Here is a 20,777-nt window from a genome sequence, read left to right as displayed (position 1 = left end):
TAGCAGTCTCTTGTAGTAAGTCGTCTTAAGAGCTCCTATTTACCTTTCCAATTTTTGAATAGATCAGTTAAACATTTATGGCTCTCCATTGGTTACTTGGTTTTCTGTTTCGCTCTATAGTCCAATATATCCCTGCAAGGCAGAAGGTAAGTAACCTACAGTTTGTGATTGTAAATGCTGAGCATCTATCCTCACATATGGTCTCGGAGACCCACAACTTGGAGAAGTCCTGACTTCTGTTCCTTTGGGCTTGGCAATAATGTGTGTCTGTGTTCCTCATTTTAACACATAGCTGACCAACTGTCTGCCAAAAAGTATCAAGCAGAAATTGTAGAAAAAAGCAGTATATCGTACAGATTTTAGCTTCTTGATTCTGTGAAGTTCAGTTCCCCACTCTGAAAATTGCTGGTGTCTGTCTGGCCAGTTGCACCCACACTCTGATGATCTCATGGAACATAACAAGATGCGTTGCCTTGTCTACGCTGCCTAATGATTTCAGACGGGCAGTTTACCCCCAGGTCTGGAGAACAGATGCGAACAAATTGTAACTCATTCATCTAAGCACCCATGCCTCCCTTTACCATACTCGCCATTGTTTGTTGCTGTGCAGTTCCCATCGTTTGGATCTTTTCGTTTCTGGTAAGAACTCTTTCAAAGTTTTTTGTGGCTAATTTGTACAGCACCGAAAGGTGATGTGTTCTCAAGTGCAAATCGCTATTTTTCTATGTTTTGTGTAGGGGGAAACCTTGCAACTAACCTTTGCAATTAAAACATTTACATTCATTTCAGCTCACAATCATCTCTGGTTATCGTGGGTCCTTGTTTCTTGGGGCACTCATTACTGTAAAAGCTAATGCTGTTTCTCATTGCATCTTTGCTGGTTATTCTAAACAAGGTATGTAGCACAACATTTTTAAAAGTCCCTGATGGGATGAGAGTTTCCATGTTGGAATCAATTATTACTTGCCTTAATGTATAAATGATATCTGTTGGGACTTAAACGATCTTTTACACGTTTTTTTATTTTTTTTATTAGATTCTGGAAGTTATGGTGATCCTGGAGGAGAAAAGTCACAGCAAGGTATCTTACTCTAATATTGACTCTGTTGAAGAAATAGTAAAATACTAGATGGTTAGATATTTGAAAATGTTTAACTGTCATTTGCAAGCACACAGAGCCTTAGGCATAGTTTGATGCTAACATTGACCATGTGCTGATCAAAGGAGACTTTTTAAATGTTTAGTTAAACGTTTTTAAGGGGATATAAATGTCCAGTATAGTTCGAGTTTTCAAGGTTTTTGACAATTGGCAAACAAGCTGAGTAGTTTAAATGAATAAAAGATCAACAAACAATAAATGCAATAGTGAAAAACTGAAGATCCACCTACATGATTGTTCTGTGGTACTTTTATTCCTGCTATGTTCCCTCACAAAATCACTGTTCAAAAATTGAATATGGGGATCTCCTCCAGATTATGGGCACACTGCAACCATCTCGCTCCTAGCAGGCTCTAAGTCTCCTGATTGCTGTGGCAAGACTGTGTGCCCCCACTTAGTGTCTTGCTCTCAATGCTTTTGGCCAAAACATAATTGGGCAAGCTGTTAAGTCCCCAATCGGTTCCCAGAGATGATATCCATCTTGCAGAACCCTGGCCCTCACATTCATGCAACCAACCCCTCTGCATTGCCATTCCCTCGCCTCAAAAGCCCAATTCCTCCAAGCACTAAATTCCCTCCCAGATTCAACCTCTGTCTGGCCAGTACAGCCAAAGTACCCCAACTCACACCGCAGTGTATGCATTTGAATACATGAGCCAAGTAGTATGGTTGTGTTAAGTTCGGAGTTTGGGAGGTGTATGCAGAGGGGTGAGTTTTTTTTCTTTTTATTAGGGTTTGTTAGTGGCATCACTATCTAGATGGGGAGCAAGCTGATCTCCACAAATCCATCCAGATGTAATGCCTGCTAATCTTCACAATTCTATCCCATCCATAACTACCCAAAAAGTAAACTGTTGCTGACTAACCCAACTGGCTTGATGCAAAGTATGGTAATCTTACACATTGAGGCTAGAGTCAGAAGGCTACCTTAAGTGGGGGTAAATGCTGACTCTGGCTGATAAGCCACATTTAGGTTGAGTGCCTGTGTAGTAGGATATTGGGTGATGGGTGGGGTAGCAAATGGAGTACAGTAATGGCTGTACCCATCCCCCCTTACTTACACCACGTTTGCCTTGATCAGTCGCTGCTGGTTGATGGCTGCATGTCTCCCAGGTGAAAACGGGCAAACACGACCTGGAGCTGCTTCTTCAGGAGCTGCCCCTTGCCTTGAGCCCTTAGCCGAAGGGTCTGCATGGGCAGGGGCTGCACTGAGAAGTCCTCTGAAATACTGCTGTTCCAGTCACAGGTGTGGCACGGACCAATGAGAATACAATGGGCTAAGAGACACCTGACTGTTTCAGCCAATTGCAAGGGGTAGGGTGGTGAGAGTAAAAATAAAAGCCAGAAACCAAGACCTATACCACCGAGGTTGCATACCCTAGATGCAGACCAGTTCAGAAAACTGGGTGGGACTCAACAAAAACACACAATAAACCCCAACATGATTCTTACCCAAGCACCTATAGTGTTTAAAGACCTCATTGTGTATAAATGACAGATGGGGTGTTTTTTTTAATAAACTTAAGGGAATTTATGTGGGGTCTTGGTAAAAAGGCGATTGTTCTTGTGGAAAACCTAGTCTGTTATTAGTTTGTGTGAATTCCCAAACCTATCTATAGATAAGCATTTGCTCTCCATAATTTCACGAACCTGTCATCAGGAGAAGTAACTCGCAAACGCAAGGAAGCCAAGAACCATCACAATCCAACCAAGACGGTGTTGCAGGTGGGCTACCGCCTTTGCAACCTAAACGCACACAAACTTCTAAACCTTAACTCCTAGATCACATCGACAACTCAAACACAAACGTCTAAATCAACCTTCCACTAAGGATTTTAACATGCCACGAAAACTAGCAGGACCACGCTAAAACAAACGGGAGAAGGAATATGCCAAATGGAATAGCAACTGTGGAGCACACCCCCACAAATGGTTGACAACCGAACAAACGCTAGAAGAAGAGAAAAGTCTCTAGAATTAACACCCTTCCTCACGACCAACCACTCACCGGAACAAGTCAATCCGACCAAAGATGCAAGAATGACCAACCGCATAACAGAGCTGTGCAGCAAAAGAACAAACGCCCAAAAGGAATAGGAACAAAATCGATGCCCTCGCTCCACTACAACAAAAAATAGAAGAGGAACCTGAAGAAAACAAGAAACCAATACTTAACCTAGCAGACCTGCGTAACGACTACAGACTCGCCTGAGCCACTGTCACACCATGTGCGAGACAATTGCAAGACAAAACGGATATTAAAAAACTAAACCGGGCCATAGAATTCACTGCAACCTACTCAACGTAATATCAAAACTTGCCACAGATGTACGACTTGCTATGCAATGACGGTATCAAGGTGTTCACAGAAGCCTCGTTGGATGACCACTACAGAATCGCACTCCACAACTGCCTACCCGACAACTTCAAGTACACACAGTTGAACAGAAAAGGAGTTGTTCTTGCAATAGCATTCAAGAAACGCAGATGAACCACTAAACCTCAAAAACTGAATCCATGGTCCTTCACTTGACAGTAAACCCAAAAACAAACATAAAATTCATAGTGGTGAAAACTACGACAATTGGTCAAAGAAGCAGCGCACACAGCGGGGTCACACACTTGACACAATCTTCGCCACCAAACATCTTATCACCACTGCATCACCAATACAGATACTCTGGAGTGACCACCTCATTCCATTTGTGATCATGCTACCAACTAAAGCAGCTCAATTAACTCCCAACTATCAGAAGAAGAAACTGGAAGGCAGTCAAACCGAGCAACTTAATAGAACTTGAACACACAGAACCAACTACCATTAACCTGGACAAAGTTGACCTCGACTGAAAAACAGAACTACTTCATAAATGGATTGCTCAAATGATACACATCTCCCCTGAAAAACCTTTCACCCCATCACGAAAGAGAGCAATGGCAAAATAGTTAACCCCATTGCTCAGTACCATGAAAACGAACAACAAGCTTGAACTAGAATACAAGAAAGAACAGGAGTGAGGAAAGGGATTTGTTCGATATTACAAAAAGGAAATTCAAAAGGCCAAAAGAACGCTGACCATAGAATCACCAAAGCAGCCAACACCCAAAAAGAACTGTTCAACATTATAAACGAAATGAGGAACCCACCAGGGTGCGACAACACTCCGGTACCTTTACAGAAACTATGCAACGCCCTAGCGGATCAATTCAAAAATAAAATCGGTGGTATCCATCAAATACTACAAAGCGGACTGGTCAACCTAAGCACACAAACAACCCTGCCAAACGAGGAACCACAGCATAAACTCCAAAGCTTCCCACAAATATCAGACATTCGTCAAGCTGGTAAGTCATAGAAGAAAAGCAGGCTCCCCTTCACCTCTGTCCCGCAGACATTTACAAATCGATCCTCACACAGGGCACGTCCGGGGAATACTACAGAAACCTTTTTAACCTGTCGGCTATCAACAGGGAAAGTACTGCAATCAATCAAATCGGCATACATCAAACCACTCCTGAAGGACACAAGGTGACATGGAAGACCTCCAACTACAGACCTATTTCAAACATTCCCTCACCAGAAAACGTTCTAGAAACCTATGGCTACAAACTAACCCAAGTTGCTGGACCAGGTACAAGTCTGCTTTAGACCCGCGAGAGGAACAGAAACGGGCACTCGACCTAAAGGCAAATGCAGACTCCAACACAAACTCTGCCCTGATATTACTTAACCTTTTTGCATCGTTCGATACAGTCCGCCATGACATCCTCAAGAGATTAGAAGAAATGGGAATAATAGACCCAGCCCTAATCTGGATTAAATAATTCCTAGAAACTGAAACTGCCTGGATAAAACTTTGCAAATCCGCTCCACGGGACACCGACTGTAGAGTAGCACAAGGCTCATACCTATCCCCACTGTTCTTTAACATGTACCTGGCTCAGCTAATCAAGCTCATCAAACACAACCTCACATGCTACAACTACAAAGACGACACAAATCATCTATAAAATCGAAGATGAACAAGAAGAGAGCACAACTCTGGGAGAAGGTCTCAAAGAACTCTACGACTGGATGAACGCAAACAGCCTAAAACTCAACCCAAGAAAGGCAGATATCATGGTTATATCTAAAAACTTGGAAAATAACATTTATTTCCCATGCCCCACAGAACTAGCAATAGCACCCGCACCATTGAAAATAGTAAAAAACCTTAGAATCCTAATGGACAACGTGCTAACATTAGGACCACAAGTAGCAATAATTGGGGGAATGGTTCTTCCTCCTACACTCTATATAAAGAATTTTACCGTTCCTGTCCTTCACCCATAAAACACTGACAATCGTCTCCCTCAGCGTGTCAAGATATAACTATGCCAACAGTCTCTCCCTCAGAATGCCGGAAAACCTGCTGAAGAAACTGCAACGTATCCAAAACGCAACAGACAGACTTCTCCTTAAACTATCGCGAAGAGACCACATCACCCCAGTGCTAAACATATTACACTGGCGTTTAATCAAACGACGAATCGCGTTCAAAACAATGTGCATAACGCACAGAGCAATCTGCAGCCAAGGAGCAGAATTCCTACAAAAAGCAAATGACCATTTACCAACCAACAAGAACACTGAGATCGAGCAACGACGTCCGCTTTGAACCAAAACCATACACCAGGAAATGGCAGCCCAAACTTGGAGCACCCTCCCGAAAGAAATATGAAATACAAAGACCACCTAAAAGTCAGGAAACTACTCAAAACCTTGTTCTTCACTCAGAACCAGATGGAAGCAACTAAAGGGATTGACACTCCTCCCCACCCAAGCAAAAGAAAACCCTTCACTAGGCAAAGCCCAAAGGACAGGGACGGTAGCTGAAGAATTAATCGCTAACTATCACCCGACAGGATAGGGAGCGCTTTGAATTCGCAGGGAGGGTACCGTGCTCTAGGAGCTCAGGGAGGCAATGCCAGGCTGAGCCCACTTAGGACCAAAGAACAACCCACAACCTTAGCAATCGCAACCCTGGGTGGAGTAGGCCCTCCCGCCCATAGATCACTAGACAGCCACAGAGATAGGCAACCGGTTCGTGCAGGACCAGATGAATGAAACAGAGGAATGCTCCAGCAGACAGCAAGGCAAAAAGACACCAAACACAGGTAGCGAGGTAACCCCACTAACCCATCTTCTAAAACCTCAACTTCTCTGCACACACCTCTCCAACCCTAAACAAACGCAACCACTGCCTTGCACAGCCAACTACAAGCCCTTCACTACAACAAACCACAAAGTCTCGCACAACTGCACATAGGAGCCCACAGATCCATAAACCGCACCAATGCTCTGCGAACAGCTAACCGAACTAAAGCTGCCAAAAGGTCATCACAAATCTTGTTCTACCTTTATGCCGCTACACCCTACTAACCGATCCCCCTCTTACCTTTCAGTTCCGCCAGGGCACCACTCCGGTGGTGATAGTGCATGGTATACACATACTTTAAAATGAATATAACATTCAATGGACATGGAGAAGGGCATCTTGGTTTCGAACAACCTGGAACCTATGGTTGGTACAGCAGAGGACTTTCCTTTTCAAAAAGCAAAATGGAGCCTTTGATTGCAACTAGAGAGACACTTGGCCCAGAGCAAGGAGTGGCACGCTCTTACTGATTGGACAGACAGCACCTGTTTGGAATTTGTATGCCCTTTCCATAGGTGACCTAGGGCAGTCCAGAGCAAGATTCTGGATGCAAGGAGAATACCTGGAGCTATTTGGAATAATGAGCCACAAGATCCAAGCATCTGAACCAAAATAACGCCCAAAGACCTTGTATGATTGCTGCTGCGGCCATTGATGGGTCAAGCCAACTACTCTGTACTGGACCACTACCTTCAAATTCACTGTGAAGGCCTGAAACAGGTGATTTTTGTACTGGATTTGTGGGACGGTCTGAAGCCTTGGCCTGCATCCATGGCTTTTTCAAGATCCGAGCTGTTGCCGGATCTTATTTTAGCCTGCACCTACCTGGAAATGTACTGCATGGGAACCTTCCCTCATCTCTCTGGAAACTTTGCTAGCATCCTTGGCGGTGCAATGGAACCTCGCAACCTGCTGCTGCCGCCATCTCCAATCGTGAGAAAAGGCCTACTGTAATCACAATACTTATTGTGCTATCCCAAGTGCCTACTGACCTTGTCATGGGACCCATCAATTCCTGCTTCTGAGGACCTGTGCTTCTGGAGCCAAAAATGAGCCGTCTTGACCGAGACCTTACCTAACGGTCAATGGAAGTTTAGAACCTGCAGTAGCTACCTTTCAAATGGATTGTGTCCTCCCATGTATTCCTCATCTTAGATATATCCTTACCATCAGCTTTGCTGCTTCGGAAATTCTTTCTGTCTCCACCAGAGGGCGCTCCACTCGAGGCGACGGAGTTGATGTCCCTCGGCGGCATCTGTCGAGCACCAACGTCATCCGTTGTATAAATGCCTCGAGCGCGCCCGTTGGCTTCAGTTCCGTTTTTCCGTTAGCTTTGCTTCGGATCGAAATAAAACGGCGCTTCAGTCACAGCGAATTGTCGTCTTCCTTGACCCCGTCCACTCCAAAAACATAGTTTAAGGAATGTCTAAGGTGCGGAAGAAAAATGTTGCTGACCGACCCTCATCGTAACTGCCTCTGGTGCCTCGGGTCTGACCATCGGATCGACTGCGGTTCGTGTCAATCTATGACCCATAAGACCTTGAAAGAAAGACGAGGTAAACTGGCGGTGGGGGAGGAATCCTCGAAGTTTTCTTCGAGAGGGAAGAAAGACTCGGCTGAGACTTGGGCGAAACCCCATAAAAAATCCAGATCGAGGAATAGATCAAGGAAGTCCTCTTCGTCTTCGTCCAAAAAGGCAAAGAAGAGACAATACCATCTCCTTCTTCTTCCTCGACTTCGGAGGAAGTTATTACTTGTCCAACTAAACATGACTCCCCTAAAAAGCTGAGAGCATTTAGAGAATCGATGACGAACATTTTTGATAACGCGGCCCAGACCCCCTCATAAATGTCTGTTGCAGGTCATGCCGCTACTCACAAAAGAAGTGACAGAGGAAGGTCGAAAACTAGAAAATCTGAATTGTCGAGGGTGTCTTCTAGGGACCCTTTCCAGACACCCAAAAAAAAAAAATGTAGACCTTAAGAAAAAGACTTTAGACGTTGATGCATCATTAAAAACATTGACGAAAACATCTTCGAAGCCTCTGTCGAGTATAAGGGGTCGACGACCCTGCCGGAAAGTCACGTCGAGTGCTTTATCGACGACCTCGAAGACTTCTTCGACGGCATCGATTGTTTCGAAGGTTCCTTCGACAACGTCGACTGCCTCGAAGATTGCTTCGGCAGCATTCGTAGTGCCTTCAAAAACATTGAATACCTCTATAACATGGAAGGTAACGGCCACGCCTTCAACGCTTCTGTCGACGTTGACACCAATTACAGGGTTGAAACCTATTCCGTATTTCACCCAGAAATTAGAAATTATTTTTTCCAAACTGTCAGCTGTATATGGAGAAATGTCCTCAGAAAATGAGGATGAAGAAGATGAACCTGAAGTTTCATCAGCAGGAGTAAAATATGGTACAAGAGACATTCCTGAGGAATTTATCAATCCTCAATCAAAAATGCAGGACTTGTATGCAAGTGGACTAGATACGCCCCCTGAATACGAATTTGAAAGACCAGATCCAGCAGAACATGCTGATTTGGGTTACAGAAAACTTATGAATAAAGTAACAGTTTATGGGATGGGGTAGGAATTCACCTGTATACCAGGATGATATGACAGATATTTCGTCGGGAGGTCCTCAACCAGATCCCATACTTCCCTTTCATATTGCCCTGCAAAGGAGAGTAAATGCTGCTTGGGAAAGACCGGAATCTATTCCAGCAGTGAATAAAAAATATGTGGCAAAATACAGACCTTGTAACTATGAACCAGAGTATTTGAGTAAGCATCCTTCTCCTGAGAGTCTGGTAGTGCAGGCAGCCACATCAACAAAAAATGCTGCACACCCTACAATTCCCCCTGATAGGGATGACAAGATGGATAGATACATGGTTGAAAAAGGTCTTTACATCAGGGAGCATGGCTCTAAAGTCCACCAATGTATCTTGTACGCTGGCTAGATTCAATTATACTCTGTGGGACTGCATGTCAGCAGCAGCTCAACACATACGAGGAACGTGATGGGTTTCCTGTCCATTATTAAGGATGGTAAGGAGGCTTCGGTAGAATGCCTTCAAGCAGGTTTGGGCACTGCTGACTGTATCAGCATGTTCATGGCGTCTAGCGCAGTGCTATGCAGATTTGCGTGGCTAAGGAAGTCTGGGTTCGCACCAGATATTCAATCCTTCGCACCAGATATTCAATCTAGACTTCTTAATATGCCATTTGACGGCTTGAGGTTGTTTGGCAGCAAGGCGGATGAAAGTTTGGAGAAGCTGCAGACCTCCAAGGCAGAGGCAAAGTCACTCTGTGCCGCAATAAGACAACCTCAGCAATGCCCCTACACAGGCTCATCTTCCTGGATGGGGTTGTCCTTTTCGTTTCTACTCATTTGGGAGAGTAAGGGGACAGGCCAGTCAAAGAGGGCAAAGGAAATGTCCTCGGTGGCGAGGAAGAGGTGCTAGATCTGCCCCGGCAGTGGCATCTGTCCCTTCAGCCGCTGCTGGAGCTGCCGCAAAACCACTCTGAGGGTTTGACTCTCAAGACGCCAGTGGGAGGCAGGATCTCACACCATCTGAAAGCATGGCGAGGCATTACTTCAGATGCTTGGGAACTGGAAACAGTATCCCAAGGTTACTGCCTTCCCTTTCTAAAGAAAGCTCAGAATCGCCCACCGGAGTACAACCCTACCAAAAATCCAGATCCGCTCCTGTTGCAGGAGGTTTTTACCCTGCTACAGAAAGGTGCAATAGAACAGGTACCTGTAGCGGAAAGGAACAAGGGTTGGTATTGCCCATAGTCCTCAGTCCTTCTTTGGAAGGAGGAAATGAGACCCATCTTGGACTTGAGAGAATTGAACACGTTCCTCAGGAAGGACAAGTTCAAGATGGTCACTCTTTCTCAGATACTTCAGGCTCTCCAACTTCAAGACTGGTTGGTATCACTGGACCTTCAGGATGCTTACTTTAATGTGCCAATCCATCTCAAGCACAGAAAGTACCTGAGGTTCACGATTGGCAATTCTCACTATCAGTTTCGAGTTCTGCCATTCGGGTTGACCTCCACCCCAAGTGTTTTCCCCAAGTTGATGGCAGTGGTGGCAGCGAGTCTTAGAGTGGGGATTCACATCTACCCCTATTTGGTCGATTGGATGATCGGGGCACGTTCTCCAGAACAAGCCCAGGATCATCTATCCAAGACTTGCCACTTCCTTCACGAACTAGGGTTTTCTCTGAATTTAAAAACGTCAAACATGATACCATCACAGAAGCTCCAGTTTATAGGAGCAGTCTTGGATACTTGTTCGGAAAAAGCCTCTCCTCCCGAAGAGAGAGCTCACCACATTCTGCAGATGGTAACAAAATTCCAGAATGTCCAGTATCTACCGGCCTTCGATTTTTCTCAGGTTGCTCGGCCTCATGGCATCCTGTGTTTTTCTGGTGCCAGAAGCCAGATTGAGGATGAGATCCCTTAAATGGGCCCTCACGACTCAATGGTCCCAATTTTCAGGGGTAATGACGGATCTTTTACAAGTTCCAACCAGGGTAGCACAGGATCTACAATGGTGGGCTTGCCAGAAACCTATCCTCAAGGGAGAATCATTTTGGCAACCATGGCTGGAGATCACAGTAGTAAGGGACGCCTCACTCACGGGGTGGGGAGCTCAATCACCGGTCGTTGGTGTCCATCGGAGTCCAAACTACACATCAACCTATTAGAGCCGAGGGTGATCAGACTAGCTCTGAAGGCCTTCCTGCCCTCTGTACGGGGAAAGAATGTCCTGATAATGACAGTCAACACTGTGGCCATGTACTACCTCAACAAGAGAGGAGGAGTAGGGTCACTGCCACTGTGCAGAGAGGCAATGAAGCTCTGGTTCTGGGCAATACAAAAAGGGCTCTCTCTATCTGCCAATCACCTAGCAGGAGAGCAAAAACAGCCACAGACGCTCTGAGCAGGCAGAGCTCAGTCTCCCACGAGTGGAAACTAGCTCAGAAAGTCCTTCAAGAGATATTCACCCTTTGGGGAACCCCTCAGGTGGATCTGTTCGCGACCATTGTTAACGGGAAGTGCGAACTGTACTGCTCAAGGGAATTTCCCCCGAGAGGAGCTCTAGGAGACGCATTCGTAGTGGAGTGGGAGTTTCCTCTTCTATATGCGTTCCCTCCTGTCCCTGTGATCCCTCAGGAAATCGGGAGGTTGAGAAAGTTCAGGAAAACCATGATCCTAATTGCCCCGGATTGGGCTAGGAGAACGTTCTACCCGGACCTTCTCGACATGTCCATCTGCCCGCAAATACGTCTTCCAAAAGAGAGGCTCTTCTCTTGCAAGAGGGAGGTGACGTTCTCCATCCAGAGGTCAACATACACAACCTTCACGTATGGCTTCTGAGAGGTAGAGGTCAAGGATTGGGACTTTCCGGATGATGTTATGGGGGTTTTGCTTTCGGCCAGAAGGCCAGCAACAACTTCTTTGTAAGGGTGTCTGAACAAGTTCAGTAACTGGTGCAGGGATAAGCATGTGGATCCCTTTTGAATGTGATATTCCAAGGGTATTATCTTTTCTGTTACACTTAGCTAATCTGGGGCTCCAGGTTAAGACAATAAAAGGATACGAAGCAGCGCTATCTATCTTCAAGCGCTCGTCAGAAGAAAAATCTTATTTTAAGATACAATTTCTAAAAGGTTTAATCAATGTTTTTCCACCAATACCTTTTCAAGTTCCTGTGTGGGATTTAAACTTGGTACTGAAATTTCTGACATCAAAGGTGCACCCTTTGAGCCTTTACATTCTTGCCCGTGAAAGCTTCTTACTTTGAAACCTATACTTCTAATTGCATTTGCATTGAAATTGACACGCAGAGTAAGTGAGTTACAGGAACTTTCGAGTGGTCCTCCTCACACCATCTTCCATAAAGATAAAGTTGTCCTTCGAGTCAAACCCTCTTTTCTGCCAAAAATAGTTTCAGACTTTCATCTGTCACAGAAAATAATTCTACTTGCGTTCTACCCTCCTCCTCACACAAGTAAGGAAGAGTAAAGACTACATAGGCTAGATCATAGAAGGGCTCTTAGCTTTTATATCTCAAGATTGTCAAAAATACATCAGTGTGACCAGCTATTTGTGGGATACACTGGTCGTAAGTTAAGACTACCTGTGACTAAAACTTTATCAAGCTGGCTAATCTTGGCCATAACAGTGTGTTATAGGCTAGCTGGAAAAGATCCCCCTGAGGGTTCAAGAGCTCATTCAACTAGGGGCATAGCAACTTCAACAGCGCTTAAGAGGGAGTGCCCCTGTACAAGACATTTGTGCAGCAGCCACATGGTCATCCATGCATACTTTCTTTTTTTTTAAAAACTTTTTTTTTATTTTTGGTGGCAGAGTTAAATAGCTTACACATACATCAGAGCAACCAGGAGTGACAGTATACATATTTAACAAAGTACAGCGGTGCATATGAGCAGTAGCAACAAGGCGGGCAGGAATGCAACATCACGAAGCAAAAAAGCTATGGCACTTTATAGAGATGATTGCGATGAGTTGTCCACAGACAAGGGTGTATCAAGACTGTTAAGATAGCTGTTGAAGGCAGTCCAGATGTTTTTGGGCCGAGAGTGGGCCGGGAGGATATTGAGGTGCTCCTCCTCAGTTTCGAGACCATGTCAATAAGTTCAACCATTCCTGGAATGTGGGGGGTGGGGGGCAGGGGGATCTCCAGCTCTGCAGCACACACTTCTTGGTAATTATACAGCTTACATTTAAGAATTTAGCAGATTTTCTAGCTCCTTCGGCCCCCCAATGCCCCAAACAAAGCCCCCAGTGGGTCAGGTTCAACAACAGTGTCACAGATTTCTGATAAGGTTTTCAGGATCTCGTTCCAGAATGCAGCTAGCCGCGGACAGTCCCATAACATGTGCAAATGGCCCGCGCCCTCAGCGCCGCAGCGAGGACATAGGCGTGGGTCAGAGCGGGCAAACCTGGAGATTTTGCGTGGGGTGTAGTATAGCCTATTTAACAGTTTGTACTGGATGGTTTGGTAGCGAAAGTTCAGGGAGACTCTATTAGTGTGGGAACACATTTTTGTCCACAACTGGTCAGTGAGTTCCACCCCCAGTTCGGCAGCCCAGTCGTCCTGGGCCCCAGAAGGCTGTGATGGGGCAGTAGTCAGGAGTTTGTACAGTGAAGACACAACCCCGCGGGCCCCACCCGAATTAGCGATGTAGGAAATTCCAGGGTTATCGGGAGGTTCATTGGGAAACCCGGGCCAGGCGCCACGGAAAGCAGCGCGGAGCCTATAGAATTGTAAAAGTTCCAACGGTGACCCCGAGTGGCCCGGCCTCCAGGTCTGCGGTGTGATCAATTGCCCATCCGGATAGAAGTCAGTTAGGGCTAGGTAACCCAGTGTCTGCCAGGGCTGTGTCGTTTGTGGGTTCCAGCCCGGGAAAGCTCCAGACGGGGAGCCACTTGTAATATGGGTATTCCTCAGCACCAGCGGCGAATATCCGCCCGAGGCGTGCACCGTTGTCCGGACCGGGTCAATAGCTGAGTCGGGTTCGTATCGTCGGTGCAATATTAAAGACATAATGTTGGTGCCAGCTGCCGCAAGGGTTTCCAGCTTGACGTGGGGGCGGGGGGGGGGGGGGGGGGATCAGGGTACCAGTAGGAGGCAAACTGCGCCTGCACTGAGATCCAGTACTGCAGCATGTCGGGCAGTAAAACCACCTTTTTCATAAGTGTCATAGCAAGCTATTTTTTGCACACCGCCCCTGAATGCCACAGACTGAGCGCACAGCCGGTGCAAGCCTGCGAAGTATTTCTTGCCGGGCCAGATAGGTACGTTAATAAATATATACAGCAGCTTAGGAAGTAGTATCATTTTGACCAGTGATGGTCTCCCCGCTAGAGATAGCGGGAGGGGCCGCCAGCGCGCTATCTTGGCCTCCACCTGCCCTGCCACGGCCAGGTAGTTATCAGCGAGAATGGAGTCTTTGGTCAGGGACACCTGGATTCCCAGGTACTTAATCTCGTCAGGAGACCAACAGAGCGGGAACTCAGTGGCCGGCCGTGCTTTGGAGCTAGTGAGAGGGAAGAGTTCAGATTTGGTACAGTTGATTGTGAAACCAGAATATGTGCCAATGCGGGTGATGTCACGTAGGATTGGGTCGAGGTGTACATCGGGGTCTCTAACGAACAGCAGCACATCGTCCGCGTAGAGTGAAATGATTTCGGGTGTGTCTTGCAGCCGCACACCTTTGCGTGAGTGACGCTCCCTGACATGGTCTGCCATAGGCTCGATAGCAAGGGCGAATGGGATCGGGGAGAACGGGCATCCCTGTCCGGTGCCTCTGAAGAGGGGGAATAGAGCGGAAGTTTGGGAGTTGACATGGACCCTGGCAACTGGGGAGGTGTATAGCAACTTAATGTATGCGATCATCCTAGGTCCAATGCCCATAGTCTCAAGGACAAGCCACATGTACTTCCAGGACATCATGTCGAAGGCCTTCTGGGCATCCAGGGTGACGGCCACTGCGCTCACACTCTGATCAATACGGGCCATGACGTTAAGAAGCCTTCTAATGTTATGCGACGTGGATCTCCCGGGCACAAAGCCAGACTGGTCCTCATGCACCATGTAGGACATGACTGGGAGAAAGCGGTTAGCGATCACCTTAGCGAAGATTTTAGTGTCTAAATTCATCAATGAAAGGGGCCGGTAGGATCCGCATTCATTGCTGGGCTTACCAGGTTTGACCAGGACCGTGAAAACAGCCTCACGTAATGTCGAGGGGAAGGATCCTAGCCTGAGTGACTTGTCCACAACCCGAGCAGTTCGGGGGGGCCAATATTGCCACATGCTCCTGATAACATTCAGCCCGTCGGGGCCCGGTGCTTTACCTTTAGGGAGACTAGATATAGCTTCCACTATTTCGTTTAGGGGAATCTAATTGGTCCCTCGTGGTGGGGGAGACACAGGTGGTGGGTATCTGTTTCAGGAGCTCCCGCATGTGGGAGTCACCATGTTGGGGGGGGGCGGCGGCGGCTGGGGGTATAATTCCGAGTAGAAGTCAGTAAAGACTTCCAGGATTTGCTGGTCGGACCACTGTACGACTCCCTGACTGTCATTGACTCATGTTATTTGGAATTGGCCCCATTTTCCCCCCTTGCCAATGCGGCCAGCGTTTTGACGTGTCTGTCCCCTTCACCGTATTTTCGTGCAGCCTGTGGTCTGCTGAAGTACTGGACTTCCCCGGCTGCCTGTTCATTGAAGATTTTGAGCTCCTCGCTGATCTGGGAGAGGACACTCTGGTCAATCGAGGCCGCATGGGCTCGTTCTAGGTCCCGTAGCTTAGTTTCGGAATGAGAAAGGGCGGCTCTGATAGTTTTGAGGATGCCGACTCTCTAGATATGGATGCGCCCCTAATGAAGGCTTTGAAAGCATCCCAGGGGACACCTAGTGTAGTGGACTGGGGCATGTTGTGTTCAAAATGGGTCTGAATGTCGGCGAGGATATCTGCCTTGAATACAATGTCCTGCAAGGCGGATGATTTGAATCGCCATGTGTTGATAGTGGGGGCGGGTATTCCCAGTTCCATGGCTATCTGGTTCGGCGAGTGATCGGATAGTGTGCGTGCAAGTATCCGTGTTTCCACAACCCTGCCCAGCACACGACTGGACACCAAGAACACGTCGATCCTGGAGGAGCTATTGTGCACTGAGGAGTAGAATGTGAACTCTCGCGCTTGCGGGTGAAGTGCCCTCCATGCGTCGTGGAGGTCAAGTGTCGCACTGTGGGACAGTAGTCTGCGCGCTGCGCCGGACGGGGGCCTAGGGGCTGTGCCAGTCATATCCATTGCGGTATCCAGTATAAAGTTCATGTTGCCCCCCCAGCCCCCAGATGATTTGTATCCCAGCAATATGGATACCACTTGGTCGATTAAAATCGGGAGTCCACGTTGGGGCCGTAGGTATTTACCAGCAAGCAGTCCCTGTTGGCTATGGCACAATGCAATATAGTGGATCTCCCCTCGGAATCTATATAGCTCTTGTGGAGAACAAACTTAAGAGATTTATGGATCGTCACCACCCCTCTGGCGCGCGTGGAGTATGAGGTGAAATATCTGTGGATCCCATGTTGGCGCTATACTTTTGGCCAGAGGGTCCTAATGTGTCTCCTGCAGGAGCAATATTTTGCAGCCGTGTCTGTTGGCGTACGCCATGATTTTACGGGCCTTGGTGTAATTGCTCAGGCCCCGCATGTTCCAAGATATCACCGTTACATGCATGTCAATGGTCTAAGGAACATCCCATACCCGTTGTCGTAAAATGAAACCAGGGCGGAGGTCGCCTCTCCCGGGACCCCCAATGCCCTGTGGTCTGCCAATCCACCTCTGCCGTTTTCCATAACCCACAACAAACCTTCTATTCCCCCCCCGCACCACCCCATCCAAGCAGGCAGTGTTATCCCCATTCCCCCCCCCCCCCCCCCCCCCCCACCCCCACCAACTAAAACCAACTCGTCCCTCAAACGGGGACAACAGGCGATACCCAACATGGGTTCGCCATCACTTCGGGCCAACACCCAGCTTCAAATTAACAATATCACACATTGCAATCGCACTGGGGTGTGTAGTTGCTGTGTGGTGGACACTTGAAGGAGTAGGTATGACATTGGGTTACCAGCGGTATCTGGGATGACTCCTATCCGTGCATAGTGCCCCTGGTACCCACAGGGCGGGACCAAGTGAGCGGAAAAGGAGATTAACCAGACCGGGGGGAGGCCCACCACGCCCCGCACACCAAGGCCGGGCCCGTGAATACAAATGGGTCAACAATTAACAAGTGGAACGTTCAATAGTGGCAGGACGGCATGCACGGCGGGGAGCCACCCCCGGTCTCATGTGGTGAACCCAAGCATAGGAGGTTTAGGCCGGTATTCGATGCGTGGTTATGAATGAGCCACAGAGGCAATATTACTATCAACACATAAACAGGCAATGATTAACAAAAAGCAGAGATATCGAGCGGACTGAGTTCAGTCATCAACCGCAGGGTTGCCATTGAGATTGGGCAGCGGTATTTGCGACTCTATATAAATTTGACGGCTTCCCCGGGCACCGTAAAAAAAAAAACAGCTTCTCCTTGAAGGCGATTTTGAGCCTGGCTGGAAAGAGGATGGCATATGGGACGTTGCGATCACGCAGCAGTTATTGACTCCCAAGAATTGACGTCTCTCTTGTTGCACCCCGACGGAGGTCGGAGAATATCCGAATGATGTTTGGGTCGAGACGTAGGTCACCCTTCTCACGTGACAGGTGTAGGATGAGGTCCTGATCCCTATAATTAAGAAACCTGGCGATGATGGATCTGGGGAAATCACCCGGCTTGGGGCGCGGAGATGAGGCCCGATGGGCCCGCTCCACTGTAAAGAAGGGGGATAATGCAGGGTTTCCCAATAGTTCTTTAAGCAAATTTTCAACTGCCAGCTCCATGCGTCCCTTCAGGGCATTTTCGGTGACACCGATTATGCGCAGGTTATTCCTGCGTGAACGAGATTCGAGGTCATCACACTGACTTCACTACTTTCATGTCGCGGGTCAGGGTGGACACAGCATCCTGTAAGGAGTGAAGTTGGTCTTCGTTAGCCCCAATTCTATTTTACGCCTCGGTTATCCGTGTTCCCGCTTGATCGAACCGGGATTTGAGCGAGGCGACGTTGGCATTGATATTGTCTAATTTTTCGTGGAACGAAGCAAAGGTTTTAGCCATTGACTCCATCATGGCAGTGAGGTCTGGTGCTGATGCTCCCGGAGGGTGCCCAGCGTCTGGGTCCTCCACGGTGGATGCTGTGGCGCCCTGGTCCGCACGCGGGGTCGCCCTCGCAAATCTCTCCATGGCGCCTACCTTGTTCAACCCCTTGGACTTGTTGGGCATCGCAGGTGTGGAGAGGGGTGAACAGCTAGGTCAGGCCCGGTCTGTTGCAGGGTGTCAGGATGTGATGGCGAGGTTCACCCCCAGTTGTTGTAGGTCGCAGCGCAGGTAGCGGTGAGCAATGATGCCGCCAGTATAAATGGCCACTGGGCTGAAGCGTGTGCCAGGCGGAAACTGTAGGCAGCATGGGTACCCCACGCGAGAGGCCCAGGGGCTGGCAGGGAGCGCCGCAGCATAATGATAGGGGAAGGCCGGGTGGTTGCTGTGGAGAGGCACGCTGTTGGTCTGTAATTAGGAGTGGTACGGGCAGGGCCAAAGAGTCTGGCCACCCGAGCGTGCCAGCGACCAAGTCCAGGCATAGGGCGTTTGGTGTGAGGTGGAGCCCTCCAGGGGAGCTCACAGCATGTGTTAGGGCAACAGGGCAGTTGGATCCCTTGATTACTGCAGGTCCTCAGAGGGTGCCGGTGGCCCAGTGTCAAAAGTATTATAGGCCCCCAGGGAGCAGACCGCAGGATAGGGGGCACAGACAGGCCAGATGGAGGAACACCCGCCGCTAATTGAAGCATGCCGGAGCGGGGGTGCAGCGAGTATTGAGTGGGCGAGCCCCCACCCAGCCCAGCTCCTCACCTGGGCCGCGGGCGCAGGCCGCCGCTCGCGGGAGGTTGCTCCGGGTCTCCCGGGCGCGAGGTCCGCCGGATACAGCAGGCTGCTCCAGGCCCACCGGCACAGCGACTCGGCCGTGCCCCCAGAGCGGAGCACGGCGGGGATGCCGCGGCCGCAGAGCGGGGCGGCGGGACGGAGGCAGGCACCAGTGCAGAGGCTGCTCCTGCCTTCTGGAGGTGTGCAGCAGGGGCAGCGGCTGCGGTCCCCCCACGCCGCAGCCCAGTAACAGGATCCTCCCCGGAGGCGGGTCCATGTTGGCGCCAGGCAACGCTGGGGCTTTCACAGGGAAGCGGGCCGGGAACTTGAAACGCAGCCCAGCGGGGCATGCAATGTCCGATTTGAGATGGGGAAAGCAGCAGAATGTGCAGCGAGACGTTGTGCTACATGCAGGGCTGGCGAAATGCTGAGACAGTGTATTTATCCGCTGATGATGGCGGATTCCAAGTCACAGCCACACGGAGCTCTGTGGCTAGGCGGCCATTTTCGGGCTGTTCAACAGCACCACCCCCTCCCCAACCCCCCCAATCCATGCATACTTTCATCAAACATTATGCTTTGGACTCAACTACCTCTCAAGGAGGTCTATTTGCCAAATCTCTACTACATTCGGTACATGACTAAAAAGACATCTGTACTCCCGCCTCCAATAGAAAACTGTTTTGGGAGTCTATCTAAGATGAGGAATACGTGGGAGGACACAATCCATTTGAAGAACAAGTTACTTACCAACTGTAACGTTCTTTCGATTGGATGAATACTCCAGGTAGGCGCTAGCCCCTGGGTTCTTATTACTGTGTTTATGAACTTTATTTTTTTTTAATATTTTGTTTCCTTGTAAACTTTCATCATTTTCGTCGTTATCTCGAAGTGGTAAGAGCTAATAGTTTAGATTGAATCTCATGGTGTTTTTTGGTTAAGTGCTTAGGAAAAGAGTGATTGTGTATGTATATTTATTGTTATGCCCACGGAGTAGGGCGGCCCATCTTTCTTGAGTGTTCATTTGTTGTAATGAGAGTTGAAAGAACGCTCCAAATTGTTATCGCTGGGAGGAGAGTGATTGGCATTCCATAACCAGATGAAATATGGTTTCTGGGATTGCTTGGTCCTTGCAGAATCGACAGTAGTTGTTTGTGACGTCAATCTGTCTCGTTAAGTATGGGTTTGTAGGTAGAATGTTCAAACGTAGTCAAAAATGTTGTTCTAATGCTCTGGTCTGGGAAGATTTGAAGGTATGGTGGTAGCTCATGAATTTTCTTATCTTTGGTGCATTGAAGATTCTGTTTGTAGGCATTCTTTTTTTTTAATAGTTTTAATCCAGTCATCCTGAAGTTTAATTTTTGCATGTTGTGGGCGAAGAGTTAGCAGTTCTTCTGTGATGTCTTCGTTTTCCATTTCCTTCCTCATTGACTGTTTCCATTTTTGTAATACCGTGTTAAAGGTATTAGCTTGAGCTCGGAGGATTTGAATGGCTGGGTTTTTTGGTCGGTAAGTTTTTTCCAGAAAATGTCTAGTCTTTTCCATAGTACAATGGATTCAATTGACTGGGTTGCCATTTCATATCGAATTCTTGGCATTGGATATGACTGTGGTAGATGGAGAATTTTGCGCCAGAAAATTGTTTAAAATTTCATCCAGTTTATTGTACGGGCGTTCAACATTGCTTCTGTTCCATATGTTAGTATCGGGATGTACTTTTGTCTATAATAGGCAATGATGGGTCTGAAAGAAAACAAGCCGTATTTCCTGTGAAGTATATATCCTTGTCTTGCTAGGGTTTGTGCAGTTTGTTCAATTTTGTCGATCCATTGTTCCTCCGA

The 20,777-nt window shown here is 47.9% G+C and overlaps 1 protein-coding gene across 5 annotated transcripts in view; it reads left to right on the top strand.

Annotated features, from left to right (window-relative positions):
• Window positions 1–20,777, top strand: part of LOC138488148 (TATA-binding protein-associated factor 2N-like) — a 530,913-nt gene that overhangs the window by 26,792 nt on the left and 483,344 nt on the right. For 3 of the 5 annotated variants that reach the window (XM_069614927.1, XM_069614926.1, XM_069614925.1), the window contains exon 2: window positions 1,037–1,081. The exons of 1 other annotated variant lie outside the window; for it this stretch is intronic. In XM_069614927.1, coding sequence (XP_069471028.1) covers window positions 1,037–1,081 — 45 coding nt within the window. Of the gene's footprint in view, window positions 1–838; window positions 896–1,036; window positions 1,082–20,777 lie in introns of those variants that run through there. One more of the 5 variants, XM_069614924.1, reaches the window with a different exon arrangement.

This window comes from Ambystoma mexicanum, chromosome 9 (assembly GCF_040938575.1).
Source record: "Ambystoma mexicanum isolate Mex_15411 chromosome 9, UKY_AmexF1_1, whole genome shotgun sequence".
Lineage (NCBI taxonomy): Eukaryota > Metazoa > Chordata > Amphibia > Caudata > Ambystomatidae > Ambystoma > Ambystoma mexicanum.
This window is presented reverse-complemented; position numbering and strand designations above follow the sequence as displayed.